We start from the raw sequence: 17,677 nt of genomic DNA on the forward strand, positions 1-17,677 counted from the left end.
TTCTGCTTCACTTTTCGCGAGAATATATCCCTTCACCTGAACAACGCGAACTCACCACCGTGATTGACAACGAGATCACCAGATTCCTCACCAGTTCTTACGTCATTTCCCAAACCCCCAAAACCCAATCGCAATGACCGCCGAAGTATCCCACGGAAGGGGAGGAGCCGGAAACATCAACCCGGACAACACCAAGTACGTCGATGGCGAGGTTGTGAGAACCGGCCCCGAGGGTTCTCACGGTACCGGCGCATACAGCGCTGGCAGAGGAGGTGAGTGTCTGCTTATCAGTACCCCTTGCGGCATCGGCGGAAATGCTCGTCGCAAACCCCACCGTCTGCGACGGCTCCGCGGAGCCTTTGCGCTGTGCTTATCGAAAACATCTTCGTGGAAATAAAAAACCGATAGATCTGACGAACTGACTTGGTGTGTCTTCTTCCACGCAGGTGCCGGTAACATTGGCGACGCCGGCAACGTGCCCACCCCGCGCTCCGACAAGGACCTCGTCCCCGAGGAGGCTTACCGCCCCTCCACTGAAGGCCAGGACTACCACGGCGGCCGCGGCGGAGCGGGAAATGCGCATAAGTCGATCGATCACGAGAAGAAGGCGGCAGCCCAGGCCCGCGCCGACGGCACCGCCGGCGTCAGCGTCGCGGACAAGCTTAAGGCTAAGATCCTCGCCCCGTTCCACAAGAAGTAGAACTCATGGCGTCATGTTTGCGATGAGATGTCACTCCGTGACGACCGTAGGACACGGATTGTTTGATGGTTTATTGTGTTCGTTGTAAGGGTGGCCCGGTCGGCGCGGGGCGGCCCTGGTTGGAAGTTCCTTTTTTGACATACCCTTCGCGATATCCCCCTTTTTTCATAGGAGTCTCCCTCCCCTCCCCTAGACGCACTTGTTCTCAAGGTTCTTCAATGATATCCTGCCATTGGCTTAATCGTCGCCCTGGCATTAGCTTCACAATACTGGTTTCATTCACGTCTGATGTGACGATGCAGGTGTCTAGTACACGAAATGTCGGTTTGCACACTCCCAGTCTCAATCAAGCTTCTCAAAAATGCGACATTAATGACTGCTTTCTATGCCACCGCAATCAATTGCCCTGATTTTTCCATCGTAAATAATGCGAAGATGAATGGAAAGCAATCGCTCCTATCAAAATAATGTTAATTCTAAATAAGTGTGTGTATTGTAACAGTAGCCAGTCAATCTGCAGCCTCACTCACTCAACAGTCTAGTCATCAACAAACGAGCTGGCAGCGATCCCATCACAGAAGTTGATGTAAAAATGGCCAGGCTCGTTGGAAAAATACCTTCGGGAGAAAGAACAGAGAGAAATTCTCATGCGAGTTGTTTGCGTTTGAGGCATGGGTCTTCTCGATGATGAGGCGCACTTGACCGGAGGCGGGCTAATTGAGTGTGGATGAAAATGTTAAACAAGAACAGACGTGGTATACAACCACGGCTGTTAAAAAAGAACTTGGACAAATATGACCTGGTCCATCTACTATGTACAACCTCACTCACACACCACAGTTGATAAGAAGTGTGGAAAATGTACAACAGATCATCCAGGGAGCAAAAGGTATGATATATCGACGAAGACAAGATTCGAACTTGCGCGACCGAAGCCATGTGCTTTCGAGGCACACCCATTAACCACTCTGGCACTTCGCCTTGATGACTGGAACTGCTTTATCCTTGAAGATAGCTCAATCTGCAGGGTTGCTTGCCAGCAATCTCTGTAACCTCCGAAGAAACTCCGATCAACTGTGACTGATGAGTTGTGATGCTAATGAGACAAAGGATCTGATTGGGTGGATATGGAGCTAGTGACTAAACAGGAAGGCGCTAGGATACGGCGGGGTCGGTCGAGGTCCCGGATGACGGAGTCCGGGCCATATGGACTGGACTCAACAAACCAATCATTCCCCAAGCCCAAGTTAGAGAGATGGACATGCTGATTGTCTTGCTCCAAAAGGCGAAACTTGCAATGTGGTATAGGTCAGGTGAACTTCGAGACTTTCCAAGACATCGAATGGTGTCTCTTGGCATATGGCCAATGCTGTTTGCATCAACTTCGTTTGACATTATGATTAACGAAAACATAGTTAGCGCAGTGAAGCAGCGAGCCTTGGTCGGCTCGGTTTACATGATTGCGGAGAGAACCAAGGGTATTTCTGGGTCCGGTGAAGAGAGACCCTTTTGCCGGTAACCTTAATGTGAGGCGGTGAGGTCTCAAAAGCGGCCCTAAAGATGAGATGTCTCTGCGCAAACAACGCTTGAGACATGAAGAATTTGACGAGGAAGAAACTTGCCCTCGTTGGGCGTTTTTTTTTTTTTTTTTTTTTCTTTCGGGGACATGGACATGTCGTTCTTCGGTGGGCGGAAATTTTTTTTCAAAAAGTCACCGTTGATGACGGCGCAGCATCTGGCCTGTTGGTTTATCCACGTTTTGCGCTACCTAGTGTCAAAGACGACTAGTCTCACATGCTGGTGGTTATCGCTCAGGGTCCAACGAGATTTAGATTGTATTAAGACAGTGAGGTCAGTAGGCATTGCAGATCGTAGAGGGACTTGCAGATTTGCCCGCCCCCGCAGGTCCCAGTCTGGCTCAGATCGCCGCGCAACTTTGCCGCAGTGTTGTGAGGGAACAGGAAAAATTGGTGCTTGTCCTCGTTGAGGTGAATATCGCCGGTCGACATTAAGAACATACGGAGTATTGTGTGCAGAACGAAAGAGGGCTTTTTTGGACTGGATCATTGTGTCTATAGAACAACTCAGCTAACAAAATCAACCGGCCCCCTTCCAAGGCGGCAGCGGCTGCTCGCCAAGAGATGTAAAGACCGGGAGTAGTGGTATCTAGCCGGCCTAAGGGACATTCAGAATGAGCCGTCCTGAGTGCAGGGGCACTAAGGTATGCACATTCTGGATCCTCATCAATAACGGGAGTTGTTGCGATACTCAGTGGCTGCAGTCCTCGAGTCGTAACAGTGTCGATGAGAAGAGGGCCCACGGGATGAAACAGAGATGGAGCACCAACATTGGCCAATGCTGGGAGATGCAACCCCTTGCGCTGAAGGCGATGCATATCTACATTGTCAAACGATGGTGGATAAGATAGAGCAGTGTAGTGGAAGATGGACAGACATGGGCAAGCGGCGACGACGCATGGCCATCGATGCACGCTGAGCATGGAATATCAGACGAATGAACAACCTGGTTCGTCTCGCAATGGCTTGTGTTCAACATGCATCCTCTCATGATAACTGGATCTCATTGCCTCATAGCGCGGCATGTTGGAAGCATGGTAGTGGCGCTAGGAAGGAGGAATGGGCACCATCCATCGGCGATGATGCAGTTGGGCGCAACGATATCCGCGGTCGCGGCGCTTGGAGATTGGGCAATAGGGTTCATGCGGCAACTAGGGTGGGGGAGGGAAGGAGGAAGAAGAAGAAGAAGAAGAAAAAGAGTGTGCTTGGAGGCGTTCGGAGAAAGGATTAGAAAGGAGTTCAAAGGCGACGACGGGATGGACGGTTGACGGTGGTGGTCTTGGCTCAGGCTGACTGCGGCACCTTTGGCTCAGGCTAAGAAGCTATGGTGCAGGGCAAACGGGGAAAAGACATGACATGGAGCAGACAGAACAACAGGTTCTCCGGGAAAGACCATGGATTGACACTGACACTTTTGGGATTGCCATTGCCTTTAACGGCTTTGCCTTGTTCTGCCCGATCTTTGGCCGCCATATAACCAACCACGCCGGCCCACTACCGGTCCCCTGCTTACCTGACAACGACATCTTCACCTACTTTTTCGTCCTTTCTTCCTTACTCTTCTTCTTCTTTTTCTCTGTTCTCTGTCTCCTCGTCTTGCACATCAAGATATTGTTGCAGGAGCGGTGGCCCCATGTTGCTGTCCTGGCAAAACTCACATCGCCGACGTCACACACACCTTCGGTCTGTTGCATAACAGTCACCTGTCAGCTTGTACGACCCCCCCCCCCCCCCCCCCCCGAGTCACCTCCCATCTCTGGTCTACCTCAAAGCAGTCCACATGCCCTTTTCGGCAGGATCCCACCGTGAGACACCCCACTGAAAGCGAGAAGCACGATAGCACCAGGCCTGTTGCGCATTCTATTGGGATATCTTCAGCACCTGTAACCTGGACTCGGCAGCATTCAGCGCGGAGGCTCCGTCAGGGAGGTGCTGCAGCCACTGGAAATACCCCGAGTGGTCCGACCATAGCGACAGAGGTCACCCCCCCACAAGAGAGCCCAGCCGAGCAGCCCATCAACCATCAAGCTCTGAGAGGTGCCTAGCACTGTATCAAACGCCTCAGTGCTAGGTACCCTGCCCAGCCTGTGGCTGCAATTGCTTGCCTGCCTGCTTGCTTGCTCACTACTTGAAAGGGTACATACCAGCCTAAAGGTTCGGCTTGGCAGTTCAGGTTCCTGGTCGCCTCTGCAGCCTAAATTCGGACGGAAATTCAGCCCTGGAGGGAGGTTGCGTGCTGCGACTGGAGTGAGACAAGGCCCGCCAAGTCACCTGTCCCATCCAGTAAAGTTACGCCTGCCTGCCCGTGTAGGTGTGCTGCCCACCATGGTGCCTAGGCAAGAGGAACACGCTCGACCGCCGCCCGCACCACGTTTATGGTCGCGCCTCTCAACCCTGTCGAAACGTTCTTTTCGCTCCTTCACCTCAGACTTCGAGGCCGATGACGAGCGTTCCGACACCGACTCGGAGTACGACAGAATGAGTCCCGGCAGCAGTAGCGACGGCTTCTTTCACGGCCAAGGCCGGTACCACGGCGAAGACACCCGCCCCACGAGCCAGAAGGAGCTTTCTGGCTGGTACGCCTATGCCTTTGCTGCGGAGACCTATGTCATCTGTGGTGAGTGCCTCCCCTCACCTTCTCTCATACCATCGTCCATGGACTAATTATTTCCAGCTATCGGTATGTTTGAACCGCTCCCTGTGCATCATGTCCCGCATCATTTCCCGGGGGGCATGGAAACATCTCTGGAACGGCCGCGTCGACCTTCCCTCTCCTCTCCTAACCCTAATCTGTTTGCGCTGACATGCTATTGCGCAGGCTCCTTTATCCCGATCCTCCTCGAGACTCTCGCGCGTGAAAATGGCGTTCTTCTGTCCGACCGAACGACCCCCTGCGGCACAAGCGACTCCAAGAACAAGACCGACGGACAATGCATTGTCTACATCCTCGGCATGGAGATCAACACAGCAAGCTTCGCCATGTACACCTTCTCCATCAGTGTTCTTCTCCAAGCGTTTCTTGTTGTGAGCATTAGTAGTGCTGCCGACCACGGTGATTCGAGAAAGAAGCTTTTGCTCGCTTTCGCATGGATCGGCAGCTTCTCTGTCATGGCTTACATCTTTGTCAGCAAGAGCACGTATGTCCTGGGCGCGCTGTTGGCCATCATCTCCAACGCATCGTTTGGCGCCTCTTTTGTGCTTCTGAACTCGTTCCTACCGCTCTTGGTCCGTTACCATCCGGACGTGTTGGCATCCGAGACGGTGCACACTCCGGATCTGGGGCATACGGATTTGGAGTCGCAGCCCCTCAATGGAACCCACCTAGACGAGGACTCGGCCGTCGGTGATATGGAAGATTCCACCACGGCGCTGCTTGATGGAAACCCACACCAGGGCCACTCTCTGGTCAGAAAAGCTACCCATGAAGAGCTCACCTCAGTGGAGCTGCAGCTGTCAACCCAGATCTCCGCCAAGGGAATCGGCACCGGCTACATTGCTGGGCTGTTTTTGCAATGCGTTGCCATCGCCATATTAATTGCCATGAAAAACTCCACATGGTCGCAAAGGGTTGTACTCTTCTGTGTGGGTGCCTGGTGGTACGTATCCCAACTATTCTCTGAAACCTTCGGTCCTGTTGCCTTTTCTGGCTTTTTGGATATTCACATCGCCGTCTGTCCGGCTCTCATTACTGCCCCGCGCACTTTCGTCGCCGACGCCGTTATTGATGAATTGCGCGAGTCAACGCTGACATTCTCATTTCAGGGCGACGTTCACCATCCCGGCCGCCATGTGGCTCCGCCCAAGGCCAGGCCCACCCATGCCCATCACTGAGTCGGGCAAGGGAGTCCGCGCTTGGCTGAATTATACCATCTATGCTTGGAAATCTCTTTTCAAGACAGTTCAACTCGCTCGTCGTCTGCTGGACATCATGCTATTTCTTGCCGGATGGTTCTTGCTCTCCGATGCCATTGCCACGACGTCCTCGACGGCAATCCTGTTTGCCAAGACACAGCTTCATATGAAGCCATGGGCGTTGGGAATGATCAATGTCATCTCCACTACGTTCGGCGTCATCGGAGCATTTAGCTGGGCCTTCGTCTCGCGCAAGTTGAATTTGAAGCCCCACCAGACAATTTTGGTCTGTATCGGACTTTTCGAACTTATCCCCATTTACGGTCTCCTCGGATATCTGCCATTTGTGCAGAACTGGGGCGTCATTGGACTGCAGCAACCGTGGGAAATGTATCCCTTGGCTGCGGTGTATGGGCTCGTCCTGGGTGGTCTGTCGAGCTTTTGCCGTAGCGTTTATGGGGAGCTCATCCCTCCTGGCTCCGAGGCCGCTTTCTATGCCCTCTACGCCATCACTGATAAGGGTTCGAGCGTATTCGGGCCGGCCATTGTCGGCGCCATTATTGACGAATCTGGTGACATTCGACCGGCCTTTTGGTTCCTGGCAGCTTTAGTGGGGCTCCCAGCACCGCTCATCTGGAGTGTCAACGTGGAAAGGGGCAAGCGTGAGGGGGAAAAGCTTGCTGAAACGATTGAAGGGTTTGAGAGCCAGCAGAGAGAGCTTGCCAGCGAGACGGAAAGTGAAGACCGTCCTATTCTCAGTGCATATGACGATGAAGAGGATGAGCGCGACCGGACCAGACGGTATTAATAGTGGAGCATTGGAGCACAAGTTGCATAGCGACGGCGTTTAGAGTGTTTTCGGTTATGTTCATCGTTATCCGTCAGCATTGGGAGCTCTGGCTAGGAAAAGCGCATAAGACTAGGGTAAATACGACGAGTCCATAACGTTTCATGGCTTTTGACATTGTCGCCGTTGAAGCTCTTAATCAATCCTACAGCGAATCAGATGTAAGACAAATAAGAGTTGTATTAACTTTATCGGCGCTTGTTGCGGAGACATATGCGATGCGGTAGGCGCGGATGGACCACCCACCACGTTGTGCTTACGTGAGTGAGCCTGGAAAATTGCCATGCACTTGGTCACGTGACCCGACCTGAATTTTTGGTGGCAGGATGAGATTACCTACTGACGCGCCCGCTCCTTGACCCGAATCGCCAGCTCGTCGACCTGCGATTTCCCCCAGTTCGCGCATCGTGGCCATCATTGGTCGTTGATACCTGGCCTGTATCATCTCCAGGCTTGCAAGACTCATCATAAAGCTTGTTACAGTGTATTCGCAAGCTCGACCGGGACAGCGCGCTTGCCACTCGGCCTGATCTACCCCGGTCGTTAGGCGACCCATCTTCTTCCAGCCACCCCGTCCTCCTTCACTTCTGTCGCGACAACTCAGCGAGCATCTATCAACGTTACAATTGTTCTTAATCACACCGATCGAGATCGCCTTGCATTTTTCATCGACTTGACGCGCTGCTTGTCCCCCAGTCTAGTTTGCTATCCCGGACCTATACCACCATGTCCTCCTCCTCGCGCAAGCGCCCTCGCGCCGAGGTTGAGGAAAACAAGGCCGAGTGCCCGTTCAGCATCACGTACGCCGAACCCGACACCAAGGCACAGAAAAAGTCAAAGAAGAGGCGGAAACAAGACCAGGACGAGGATGATACGAAGAAGAGCTCCAAGCAACTCTCTCCCTTCTCCCCGTCGGGCGACTTCAACGGAAAGAGCGCCAACGACGTGCTGGATCTAGAGTACAACGTCGTGCCACAGAAGAAGTGGCTAGAGATGACCCGTTATAACAGCTTCGTCCGTGAGTCTTGCCCTTGACTTCCCCTGGTGGTGACGCGCTAACATGGCTGTGTGTAGTCAACGGCACCAAGTACTTCAGTGAAGGTTTCATCTACGTCGCAAACGACCAGACTGTCCAGCGCCAGAAGGCCGCAGTGGACGGTGGCGCAGATGGTGACGCCGAGAAGGCATTGAAAAGATCAAAGTCTGAGGACGATTGGGTGGCACGCATCTTGGAGATTCGCGCCAGTGACGAACATCACGTTTATGCGCGCATCTACTGGATGTACTGGCCAGAGGAACTTCCGGAAGGTACTATGGAGGGAAAGAAGTATTCCGGTGGTCGCCAGCCGTACCACGGGCACAACGAGCTGATCGCTTCGAACCACAGTATGTTGCGCCCAATTCGAAGGTCTTGGTTTGAATGCTAACTTGTAGCAGTGGATATCATCAATGTTGTCAGCGTGACATTGCCCGCCAACGTGAAGCAATGGATCGAGGAGAACGACGACGAAATTCAAGAGGCCCTGTACTGGCGCCAGGCATTTGATTGTCGAACTCAACAGCTCTCGGTACGTACAATATCGTAACCATTACTAACTGTGCTGAAGCTAACTCGTTGCGCAGTCAGTTGAACGTACCTGCAGATGCCGACAACCAGCGAATCCCGACAAGACTCTTATCGGATGCTCCAACAAGGAGTGCGGCAAGTGGCTTCATGAACACTGTCTCCGAGAGGATGCCCTGACGCGAACATACGAACGACTCGGCAAGGATAAGCCCCACCTCACAGCAAAGCCCCCGACCGAAGGTTCCGTTTCTGTGGCAGAGAGTGAAAAGGAGGAAAAGGACGAGAAAAAGCTGGACGATGGCGTCAACGGCCCTCTAAGCCCGACAGAAAGCGGTGCCGAGGTGAAGCAGACTATTGATGCAAAGCCTAGCGATGCTCCCGAAGAACCGAACGGTCAATCTGCTACTGAAGGAACCCCAGCGGTTCCCGACGAGCGTGCATCGCAACAACCTACAACTCCTGCTACGCCTTCCCTGCTTGAGGCTTCAGCGGCGTCACGAAAGAGCAGATCCGCCAAGAAGAGGACATCCGCAATGGACGCAAAGCCGTACGAGGGACTTTTTGAGGCCAAGATTCTGATGGACATGAACCCACCCAAGATCGAAATCAGGGACCTACGCGAGAACGTCACCGAGGGTGAGAAGGTGTGGACTGAACCACTGCTCTGCGTCGTTTGCGGGGTTGAAATCAGTTGAATAATCGGCCGCCGCAACGGCCAACAACGTTTTGGGCCCTCCTCCAGGGCAGTTATTCTTTTGGGGCGCGATGGTGGAGTTTCAGGCTTCACTTCTCGCTGTATTTATTCCGGCAGGCAATGCGCCTTCGCCATCTGTAATGGTCCGCGCAACGCTATTTTGCTGTGACGAGTTTGAGTATGACCAGGATAGTACAACTAGTCTTGAAAAAGAGAGTTGGACGAGTAGGGCGAGCGGACCGAGAAGGAAGCCTCGTAAAGTGCGAGAAGGAGATGGCGGCTGAAGCGGTACCGGTCACTTGGAGCGCGCGGTTGTGATCTTCGCGAGGCGTTGGCGAATACGGTTTCTCTCGCAATAAGGGAGGTTGGCAAAGATGAAGATTCGATAGATCTAGTGAGGTGAGATCCGTCGACCAAGGGGACGAAAAAGGGGCCAAGGCCAGAAGAGCGGTAGTCTGGAGACAAAGAGTCTACGAGCAGTTTCCTAGAGCTTACATGGTTTGGTCATATGTTTACCTTATCTTTTCTTCAGTCGAGCATCACCAGATTTTGATGATGGATCAATACGAAAGACCCTTTGAATATAGTAAAAAAAAAACCAAAAAAACCAAGAATCAATCCCCACCATAGTTAATGTTCTGTCCATCCTATCCTGCTTTGCTTTGAATGGCTCCCGTATTGTCATGACGTGCCACTAATGTTGAGCTTGGTACCACATCATTGGTAGGTGCTCTCAGAAGCTCACCTTAACTGGTGGGGTCCCTTCCCCCAGGGGCAGCCATTGATGACCGCCGACCCCGCCGGGTCCCTTCCGCTAACACTTCAGCCCCAAAGGACATCCAACCCAACTGCTGCAACACAATTCGTCATCGCCAAAGCTTCCAACGTCCCCGATCTCTCCTCACCAATTCCCATACGATCAAATAGCGCCATCATGGCCTCCGTCGACCCCTTCGACTCGGCGCTGTAAGCTTGGCCCCTCCGTCCCTGTCCCAAATTGGCTGTAACTAATCCGAGCCCACTCTGAATCCAGCGACCTCCTTCGCCGCCTGAACCCGAAACACACAACCGACCACCTCAATGCCATCATCTCCCTCGCCCCTGACCTGACCGAGGACCTCCTTTCGTCCGTCGATCAACCCCTGACAGTCAAGCGTTGCAAGCAGACGGGCCGCGATTACCTCCTGTGCGACTACAACCGCGATGGCGACAGCTACCGCTCGCCGTGGAGCAACCAGTTCGACCCGCCTCTGGATGAGAGTGGTGTCGGTGGTGTCGGCGCTGGCGGCAGCGAAGGTGCGGGCGAGGGCGCGATCCCCAGCGAGCGCGTCCGCAAGATGGAGATCAAGGCCAACGAGGCGTTTGACGTCTACCGGGACCTTTACTACGAGGGCGGTGTGAGCAGTGTTTACTTTTGGAATTTGGATGATGGATTCGCTGGAGTTGTTCTTCTCAAGAAGTGTACGTGTCTATCTTTTTGGCATATATTACAACAACACAAGGGTGTAACGGGTGAAGACTGATGCTGACACGAATAACAGCCGCGACGCCCGGAGGAAGCGCCGAGGGTGTCTGGGATTCAATCCACGTATTCGAGGCCATCGAGCGCGGCAGGACGACGCAGTACAAGCTCACATCAACGGTTATTCTGTCTTTGTCGACATCGGCAAACTCGCTGGGCGACATGGACTTGAGCGGCAACATGACGCGTCAGGTGGAGCAGGAGCTGCCAGTTGATGGCGATGAGAGCCACATTGCCAACGTTGGCCGGCTTGTCGAGGACATGGAGCTCAAGATGCGCAACCTGCTGCAGGAGGTGTACTTCGGCAAGGCCAAGGACGTTGTCGGGGACCTGAGGAGCATCGGCAGCCTCAGCGAGGGTGCCAAGGACCGCGCGGCACAACGGGAGATTATCGGCAGCATGCAGAGATGATCAGACTCCAAGAGCGCATATCTCAATGAACATGATTAGAACTTCACGGGGGATTGAACAGGGAGGAAAGAGGGATCTTCAAGACGGCGTTGTACAGCTCCGGGCCCCTTGTCTTGGATCAGACCACTTTGTGTGATTCGAGGCATCGGGAACACAAGAGTGCCAGATAGATGAGATCCTGCCCGCTTCGCCTTGGTTCGGATTTCGGGGCAGAGACATTCTACGTCTGAAAGCGTGGTGGCGCCCTTTTGCTGGGAAGAAGGACGCAGGTCGAATACGGCAGTAAGAGATTGGCGAAATGGCTAAAAAAGAAAAGAAAGAAAACATATGTGTATCGCTCATCTAGATCTCATGCCGTGCTACCATGTCCGAATCCAGTCCGCTTAGGACATGATGATATGCATCCTTCGGTGTTACCTAGGAAGCGTCTCGATAGTGAGTATGTGCCGCAAACTATGTGATACACAAGATAACCCAATTGCAGGTGACGCAGAAAGGCGAGGTGGTGATTGGAGCAGGGATGCCGACGAGGAAGATTGACAGGAGGACGGAGATGCGGGAAGAGAACGATATGGCAGACCCGCATAGGGAAGACGAACATCAACATAGCCTTGGGTCACCAACGCTTTCCCACATCAGCACCTGGTATGGAAAAACGAAAACCGGACAAGTGAAGTGCTCGCTGTCCGCCAGCTCCGCCAGCTAGCCCAGGAACCCAAAACCAAAAACACTCAAAAAGTAAAGCTTGCTATTAAACCCCCCCCCCCCCCCCCCCCCCCCGCCCACCTACAAACCCACTTTAGTATATTCAAGACTACGGAATTTGTTCCGAGGAGCTATCGTAAACACGCTGTAACCTCAAAGTTGCGGGACAGATGTGCTGCCGCTAACCAAAGTATATAACGACTTCGGCTCGTAGGTATACACGTCTCGAGGTCACTCCGGGCAGACGCTGAAACTCACTCCTTTCTGAGAGGGTGAAGAAAAAGATATGTAGACCCGAGTGTAGATACAAGGTCGGAGCAAACGCCCAGTGGGAAGTATCCGGTGGGAAGTGTCCGAGTGAAGCCTTCCATTCGCCCCTCTTCCTTTTCGGCCCTTGGGTGTGGCTGAAGTTGAGGGGTGGGAAGGAGTTGCTATTGAGGGGGGACGACCGAGTCATTTCAGCGAGCTTATTGCAGCGCAAACCTCGCGTAGGGGTCTTGGCTATATCTAGAAGCTCTCTTTACTTTTCTTCATCTCGACTATTCCCAGGGGCATTCACTGTACACATGCACACAAATTCCTGCGGAAACGATGCTTGAAAGCGTGTTTCGATGGGTAAGGGTTTGTGGGAAAGTAAGTGACGAAGCAGATGAGATTCAAGCTGCCGGCAGACAGGGAGGATACAGCTTCGTTCTCGCTATTTTTTTTTTTTTTTTTTTTCGTTTTTCATTTTTCATGCTTGACTTTGGCGCAAGGGACACGTCATAGTCGTCGCTCAAGAAGGGCACATACAACGCATACTATGTACGCACTAACACAGATTTGATAACCTTAAACCGGCATGTCTCCGATGGGATCCCGCCGCTCGTGCCCTCACGATAGCCGAGTACTCTGGGCCAAGTCCGACAAGAGGTATCCCCAGGTATCAGAATGAAAACAGTCAGAGGTTGCTGGCCAGGCAGAGGACGAAAGGCAGAGGAAAGAAACGCCATGTCAAGGCTGGTGAGATCGTTATAAAACCGATCTGTTCTAGGGCCCATGGAGGCAATATGCCGTGATCCATAACATGCTTTGCGGGGGCGTAGGGAAAGTTGTCTCTGACCTCGAGATTACGCACTGCAGCAGGCCGGGTATTAAACTGGTGCCCGACAAAACTTTGAGAGGAAGCTGGCGGTTACGGCGCTGATGCCCATCGGGTGTGTCCCATAGCAGACGGGGATGTAAGAAACATTCGGGCCGCGTTTGGCGGCGACAGTTGGCAAAGTTAAGTCATGCGTTGAGTTGGGAAGAAGGAAGCGTTTGGGTGAGTGGGGCTTGGACTCTTTGTTTTTTCTCCCTAAAAGATATGGGAAATTTTTTTGCATGATCAATAGTTGACTCTGGTTCAGAGTGCCAGGTATGTGGCTTGCTCCAACGTGTTGGTGTGTGCGCCGGTGCTGACGTTGGTGCAGGTTAGTTTCTACTGTTTGGTTTATTTTTGGTGAATCCAATCATGTCTTGCCTGGCGCTTTTTCATCTCTCCTGAATTTCTTTACCCAGACTGGGAGCACAGACTAATACGGGGGTCGCCTGTACACGGAACAGATGAGGTCAATTTGGAAAAAGGAAATATGGGAAGAAAATCTGTTGCAGAAAGTAGATCCCGGAAGCCTTCTAGAACACGCGGTAGACCCTCCTAAGGACCCCGCATGCAGGATGCAGGGAGTGAGAGAAGCAGAGGCCCCCTCAAGCCAAAGCCCGAGGCCGAACCGGGCCATAGGAGCGTGCCGATGCGCGCGTACTACGGTATGACGGTCCCCTTTTAAAGTTGGAGTCTGGCGGCGCCAGAGAGAAAAAGCGCTCCCATCAACGAAGGCGCCTCATGGGAGGCCCCTGAGCGGAACGGGGCCGGTATCCATTTGATGGACAACTCGCGCCGCTGGAGCTAGCCGACAACCTGGGACAAGTGGCCGACGAGCAAGAAAACTAAGTCTGGCCCTCCTCGTCCCGCCGATTTAGCCAGCATCGTTCGTCTTGTAGCTTGAACTCGATATGGCTGATATGTCACCCGAAATCGAGGCTGACGGTAAGACAAGATTTGGAGTGACACGGCCCTTGAGAACTCGCTGCCTTCTCCCTGGCCGGGCCAAGTTACACAAGGACTTGGAAAAACAGAATGCCAGTTGGGACTGGAGTGCGCGTGGGACGGGGATCAGCGAGATCAGAGCGCATTATCCGTAGTCTCAGTATGGCCATGGGTATTTCCCTGTCTCTTTGGCCAACATGTTGACGACGCAGGAAGGGGAACATCAGGTATGTGTTGAGAGAGACTTGAGCCGGGGCGGGATCTATTCCGGAGCTGGGGAGAGACATTATTGGATACTACAGAGTGTATTTGTTTTGTTGAAAACGGGCATCAATGTCTTTGGTGGATGTGTTTCCGTGTCCAGTTGGGCGCGATGGAAAGTAAATCACCGCCAGAGTGTATCGGCAAGGGCAGGGAAGCTAAGGAGATCGGTGATGCCTAGGTGGGCGCTCTGGGCGCCTGACGCACACTTTTCATCCGTAGATTCACGACAGTTCGTCGATCAGCGTGGCTGTCCCCGTGATGGGTTGACGAGTGGATGTTGGTGGTGGAAGGAACTGCCTTGCTAAAGGTGCATGGGTGGAGGCCAAGTAGTGGGTCGAGGGGAGGCACGTCTGCTGCAACGATGTGGGGTGTTTTGAGGCAGCACGAGCCCTGTAAATTTATTTGAAAGAAAGGAGGCACGACGTGTGTTTTGGTGCGATGTCTCAATCGAGTACCAGGCTTCCATCCTGTTGCTGCAGGTCCCATAAACCCTGGAGCCCTGGCACGTCTCTGTGTAAGAGGTGAGAGGTAAGAGGTAAGAGGGAAGAGGTGAGAACAGGTGAGCCGTCGGTATCGGAGCGGTGGAAGCGCGCAGGTGTGACGCTCATCCACCCCCCTGCGTCTTTTCATTTCCTGGAGATGTTTTCCCGAGTTCCAATCGTTGATATTTTGCCAACACCAAGCAGCTGCCGCCGTTGTTGTTTGTTGTCTGTTGGTTGAACTACCTCTATGAGCATGCGTAAGAAGAGATGCTCCCCTGGGATCTGGGATGGGATTGGAGTCTACCCGAGGAAGTGGGAACTCAGAAAGGAACGATCTAAACAAGTTGAGACTGGACCAGCTTGGAGCTATCCTGAAGCTACCTAAGGTACAGAGCCCAAGATAACAAAGGTAAGATCGAAAGCTGGAGCTGAAGCTGGACCTGGGCCTAAACTTGTACCTGGCATTGGAAGAGACGTTAAACAGCAAGGAAAGGGGAAAAGAAGAGGCAATGGTCTAAGGAGAAGTTGCATGAAAGCTCCACCCCCCATCATCTGGCGCATTGCATGGCTGACAATCCCGTTCCTAGTGGCCTCTCCTGAGATTATTTTGTCTCCTCGTTCCTCTCGTCCCGCTCTCCAGCTGTCCCACGGCCCCCGTATCCATCTAGCCCCCTCTTCCCCCGTTTTGAATGACAGCACCATATTGGAGGAGACCTACACTGGAGGACCGCTCTGTTTCGTCCCTTTTTCCTGCTGGCTGCATTTCCGCTAATTTTCGCGTTTTTTTTTTTTTTTTTCCCTTGATATCTGCGGGTGGGAAGAACAGGGGGAAGGGCCATATGCCGTCTCAGGTTTTATTTTTCAATCTGTTTCTCATTTTTTTCTGCGTGCGCACGTTACCTTGACTTATGTCGGGTTCTAATATCATCAGACGTATCCATCCAAACCTGAACCTTTTTGCATTAGAACACAACGCACACACAAACCAAGCAAACAACAACAGCAGCAGCATACACAACACATATGCACTAATTGTCCTCCTGATCCTCCTTCTCTTCCTTTTGATCCCTCTTTTCTTTACGGCATCCACCATCCCGTTGAACTGCCTTGGTCTTGACTTAAAGGGCAACCTTTGCCCTCCCCTCCCCCCGTCTGCCGCCCCGTCTCGACCCGTCCCGGCTGGATTACCCCCTACCGAGCTTCGCCCGTGTCCATCCCGCTGCACTGCAGTTTACACTAAACTCGCGCAATCCTGGTGCTGCATTTCTTCCCAGGGGCCAGGGCACATCACCCCTAACTACACCTAGACAGACGTCAACCCCGCCGTCCATCACCACCACCACCGCCCGCCGCCACCGCCGCCGCCAGTCAGGTCTACCTACCACTTTGTGCCCAGTGCACCACCACCACCACCCACACTACCTCGAACCCCTCTGCCCAGCCGGTCAACTTGCGCTTGACACAATCCTTCCCTCCTGACGACACAATCTCGCGAATTCGCACCCACGATTCTTCTCCTCCCCCAACAACCCCCTCCTCACCATGGCCGAGAAACCCTCAGTCCTGATTATCGGGGGGCTGGGCTACATCGGCCGCTTCCTGGCCCTCTACATCCACGAGAACAACCTCGCATCAGACGTTCGCGTTGTTGACAAGGCCCTGCCCCAACTAGCATGGCTTGCCCCGGAGTTCCAAGACGCCTGCGCCGGCAGCAAGTTCATGCAGGCGGATGCAAGCAGAGAACGTAAGTCACCTGAGCGAAATCCCACGAAAGTTCTTCTTGCCCATGATTATTCTCTCTCTTTCTGTCTCTCCCCTTTCCTTTCCGAACGAACAAAATAGCAGCCACACACACACGCACACACGCCCTAGGTGACCTGCTGCAGTTCCGCCCTTTGACTGACATTTTTGCTTTTTTCGCCTTGTGCAGAAGCCCTATCAAAGATATTCGACCGCCCCGACGGTAAACAGTGGGACTACGTCTTCAATTGCGGTGGTGAAACGAGATATTCGCAAGAGGATGAGGTTTACAAGCTGCGCTCCCTTGGCCTCTCGCTCGCCGTCGGCAAGGAGGCCGCCAAACGCAAGGTCAAGGCCTTTGTCGAGCTCAGCACTGGCATGGTTTACAAGCCCGACTCTTCTCCGAGCAAGGAGGGCGATAAGCTGAAGCCCTGGAGCAAGATCGCAGTCTACAAACTGCAGGCTGAGGAGGAGCTGGCAAAGATTGACGGGTACGTCGCACCATCGCACCTCGGAACGCTCTTCCGCCTATTGTTCAAGACTGACTGGTGTTTCTCCATGTAGCTTGAACCTCATTATCGTCAGGTTAGCACACGTTTACGGCCCCTACGCTTCGCAATGGGTCGCTACGGCGCTGTGCATGGCTCGTGTCTACCAGTACCTCGAGAGTGAAATGAAGTGGCTGTGGGACAAGGGCCTCCGGACGAACACGGTACATATTTCAGATGCTGTGCGAGCGCTATGGGACATCACAACGTGGTACGACTCTGGTAAGAACAAATGGGACGATAAGTCCATGGGCAAGGTGCCAACCTTCAATGTCGTCGATAAGGGTGTCACCACACAGGGCGTCATGGCCGAGATCATCGGCGACGTCTTCAAGATCGAGACGGGTTTCCAAGGACAGCTAATCAGCACCTTTGCGCGTCTCAATATGGACAGCGTCGTCGACGACGTCAACGACGAACTCATGGGCCCCTGGGCTGAGCTGCTCGAGAAGGCGGGTATCGCACGGCCGGGACCCCTGACACCATTCATGGAGAAGGAGTTGCTCAAGGACACGGATTTGAGTATGGACGGCAACCGCCTGGAACAGGTGATCGGCTTCCAGTACGAAAAGCCAAAACTGACCAAGGAGCTGATCGAGGAGGTGATTGAGAGCTATAAAAAGATGAACTGGTGGCCGTGACGGAACGATCTAGAAGCATAAAAAGCGTGCGGATGAGTTAACCTTGCGGCCGGGCTCGACAA

The 17,677-nt window shown here is 53.2% G+C and overlaps 5 protein-coding genes across 5 annotated transcripts; all 5 read left to right on the plus strand.

The window, feature by feature from the left end:
* Positions 1–133: 133 nt before the first annotated feature.
* CTRU02_205348 (uncharacterized protein) lies at positions 134–700 on the plus strand (the record flags this gene model as incomplete). Its single annotated transcript, XM_036722646.1, has 2 exons — positions 134–272; positions 447–700. 2 exons carry the CDS (start codon positions 134–136, stop codon positions 698–700), a joined length of 393 nt encoding a protein of 130 aa, XP_036585543.1.
* A 3,902-nt stretch (positions 701–4,602) lies between these two features.
* Positions 4,603–6,937, plus strand: CTRU02_205349 (autophagy protein atg22; the record flags this gene model as incomplete). The annotated part of the gene is made up of 3 exons (XM_070204542.1): positions 4,603–4,894; positions 5,090–5,873; positions 6,040–6,937. 3 exons carry the CDS (start codon positions 4,603–4,605, stop codon positions 6,935–6,937), a joined length of 1,974 nt encoding a protein of 657 aa, XP_070061646.1.
* A 765-nt stretch (positions 6,938–7,702) lies between these two features.
* CTRU02_205350 (ebs-bah-phd domain-containing protein) lies at positions 7,703–9,238 on the plus strand (the record flags this gene model as incomplete). The annotated part of the gene is made up of 4 exons (XM_036722648.2): positions 7,703–7,994; positions 8,051–8,362; positions 8,414–8,544; positions 8,600–9,238. The coding sequence occupies 4 exons, from the start codon at positions 7,703–7,705 to the stop codon at positions 9,236–9,238; spliced, it is 1,374 nt and encodes a 457-aa protein (XP_036585545.2).
* Positions 9,239–10,171: 933 nt separating this feature from the next.
* CTRU02_205351 (f-actin capping protein beta subunit) lies at positions 10,172–11,170 on the plus strand (the record flags this gene model as incomplete). Its single annotated transcript, XM_070204543.1, has 3 exons — positions 10,172–10,203; positions 10,271–10,702; positions 10,756–11,170. The coding sequence occupies 3 exons, from the start codon at positions 10,172–10,174 to the stop codon at positions 11,168–11,170; spliced, it is 879 nt and encodes a 292-aa protein (XP_070061647.1).
* Positions 11,171–16,228: 5,058 nt separating this feature from the next.
* On the plus strand, positions 16,229–17,615 carry CTRU02_205352 (nad dependent epimerase dehydratase family protein; the record flags this gene model as incomplete). Its single annotated transcript, XM_036722649.1, has 3 exons — positions 16,229–16,430; positions 16,617–16,917; positions 16,991–17,615. 3 exons carry the CDS (start codon positions 16,229–16,231, stop codon positions 17,613–17,615), a joined length of 1,128 nt encoding a protein of 375 aa, XP_036585546.1.
* Between the last annotated feature and the right edge of the window lie 62 nt (positions 17,616–17,677).

This window comes from Colletotrichum truncatum (genome assembly GCF_014235925.2).
Source record: "Colletotrichum truncatum strain CMES1059 chromosome Unknown Contig_0003, whole genome shotgun sequence".
Classification (NCBI taxonomy): domain Eukaryota; kingdom Fungi; phylum Ascomycota; class Sordariomycetes; order Glomerellales; family Glomerellaceae; genus Colletotrichum; species Colletotrichum truncatum.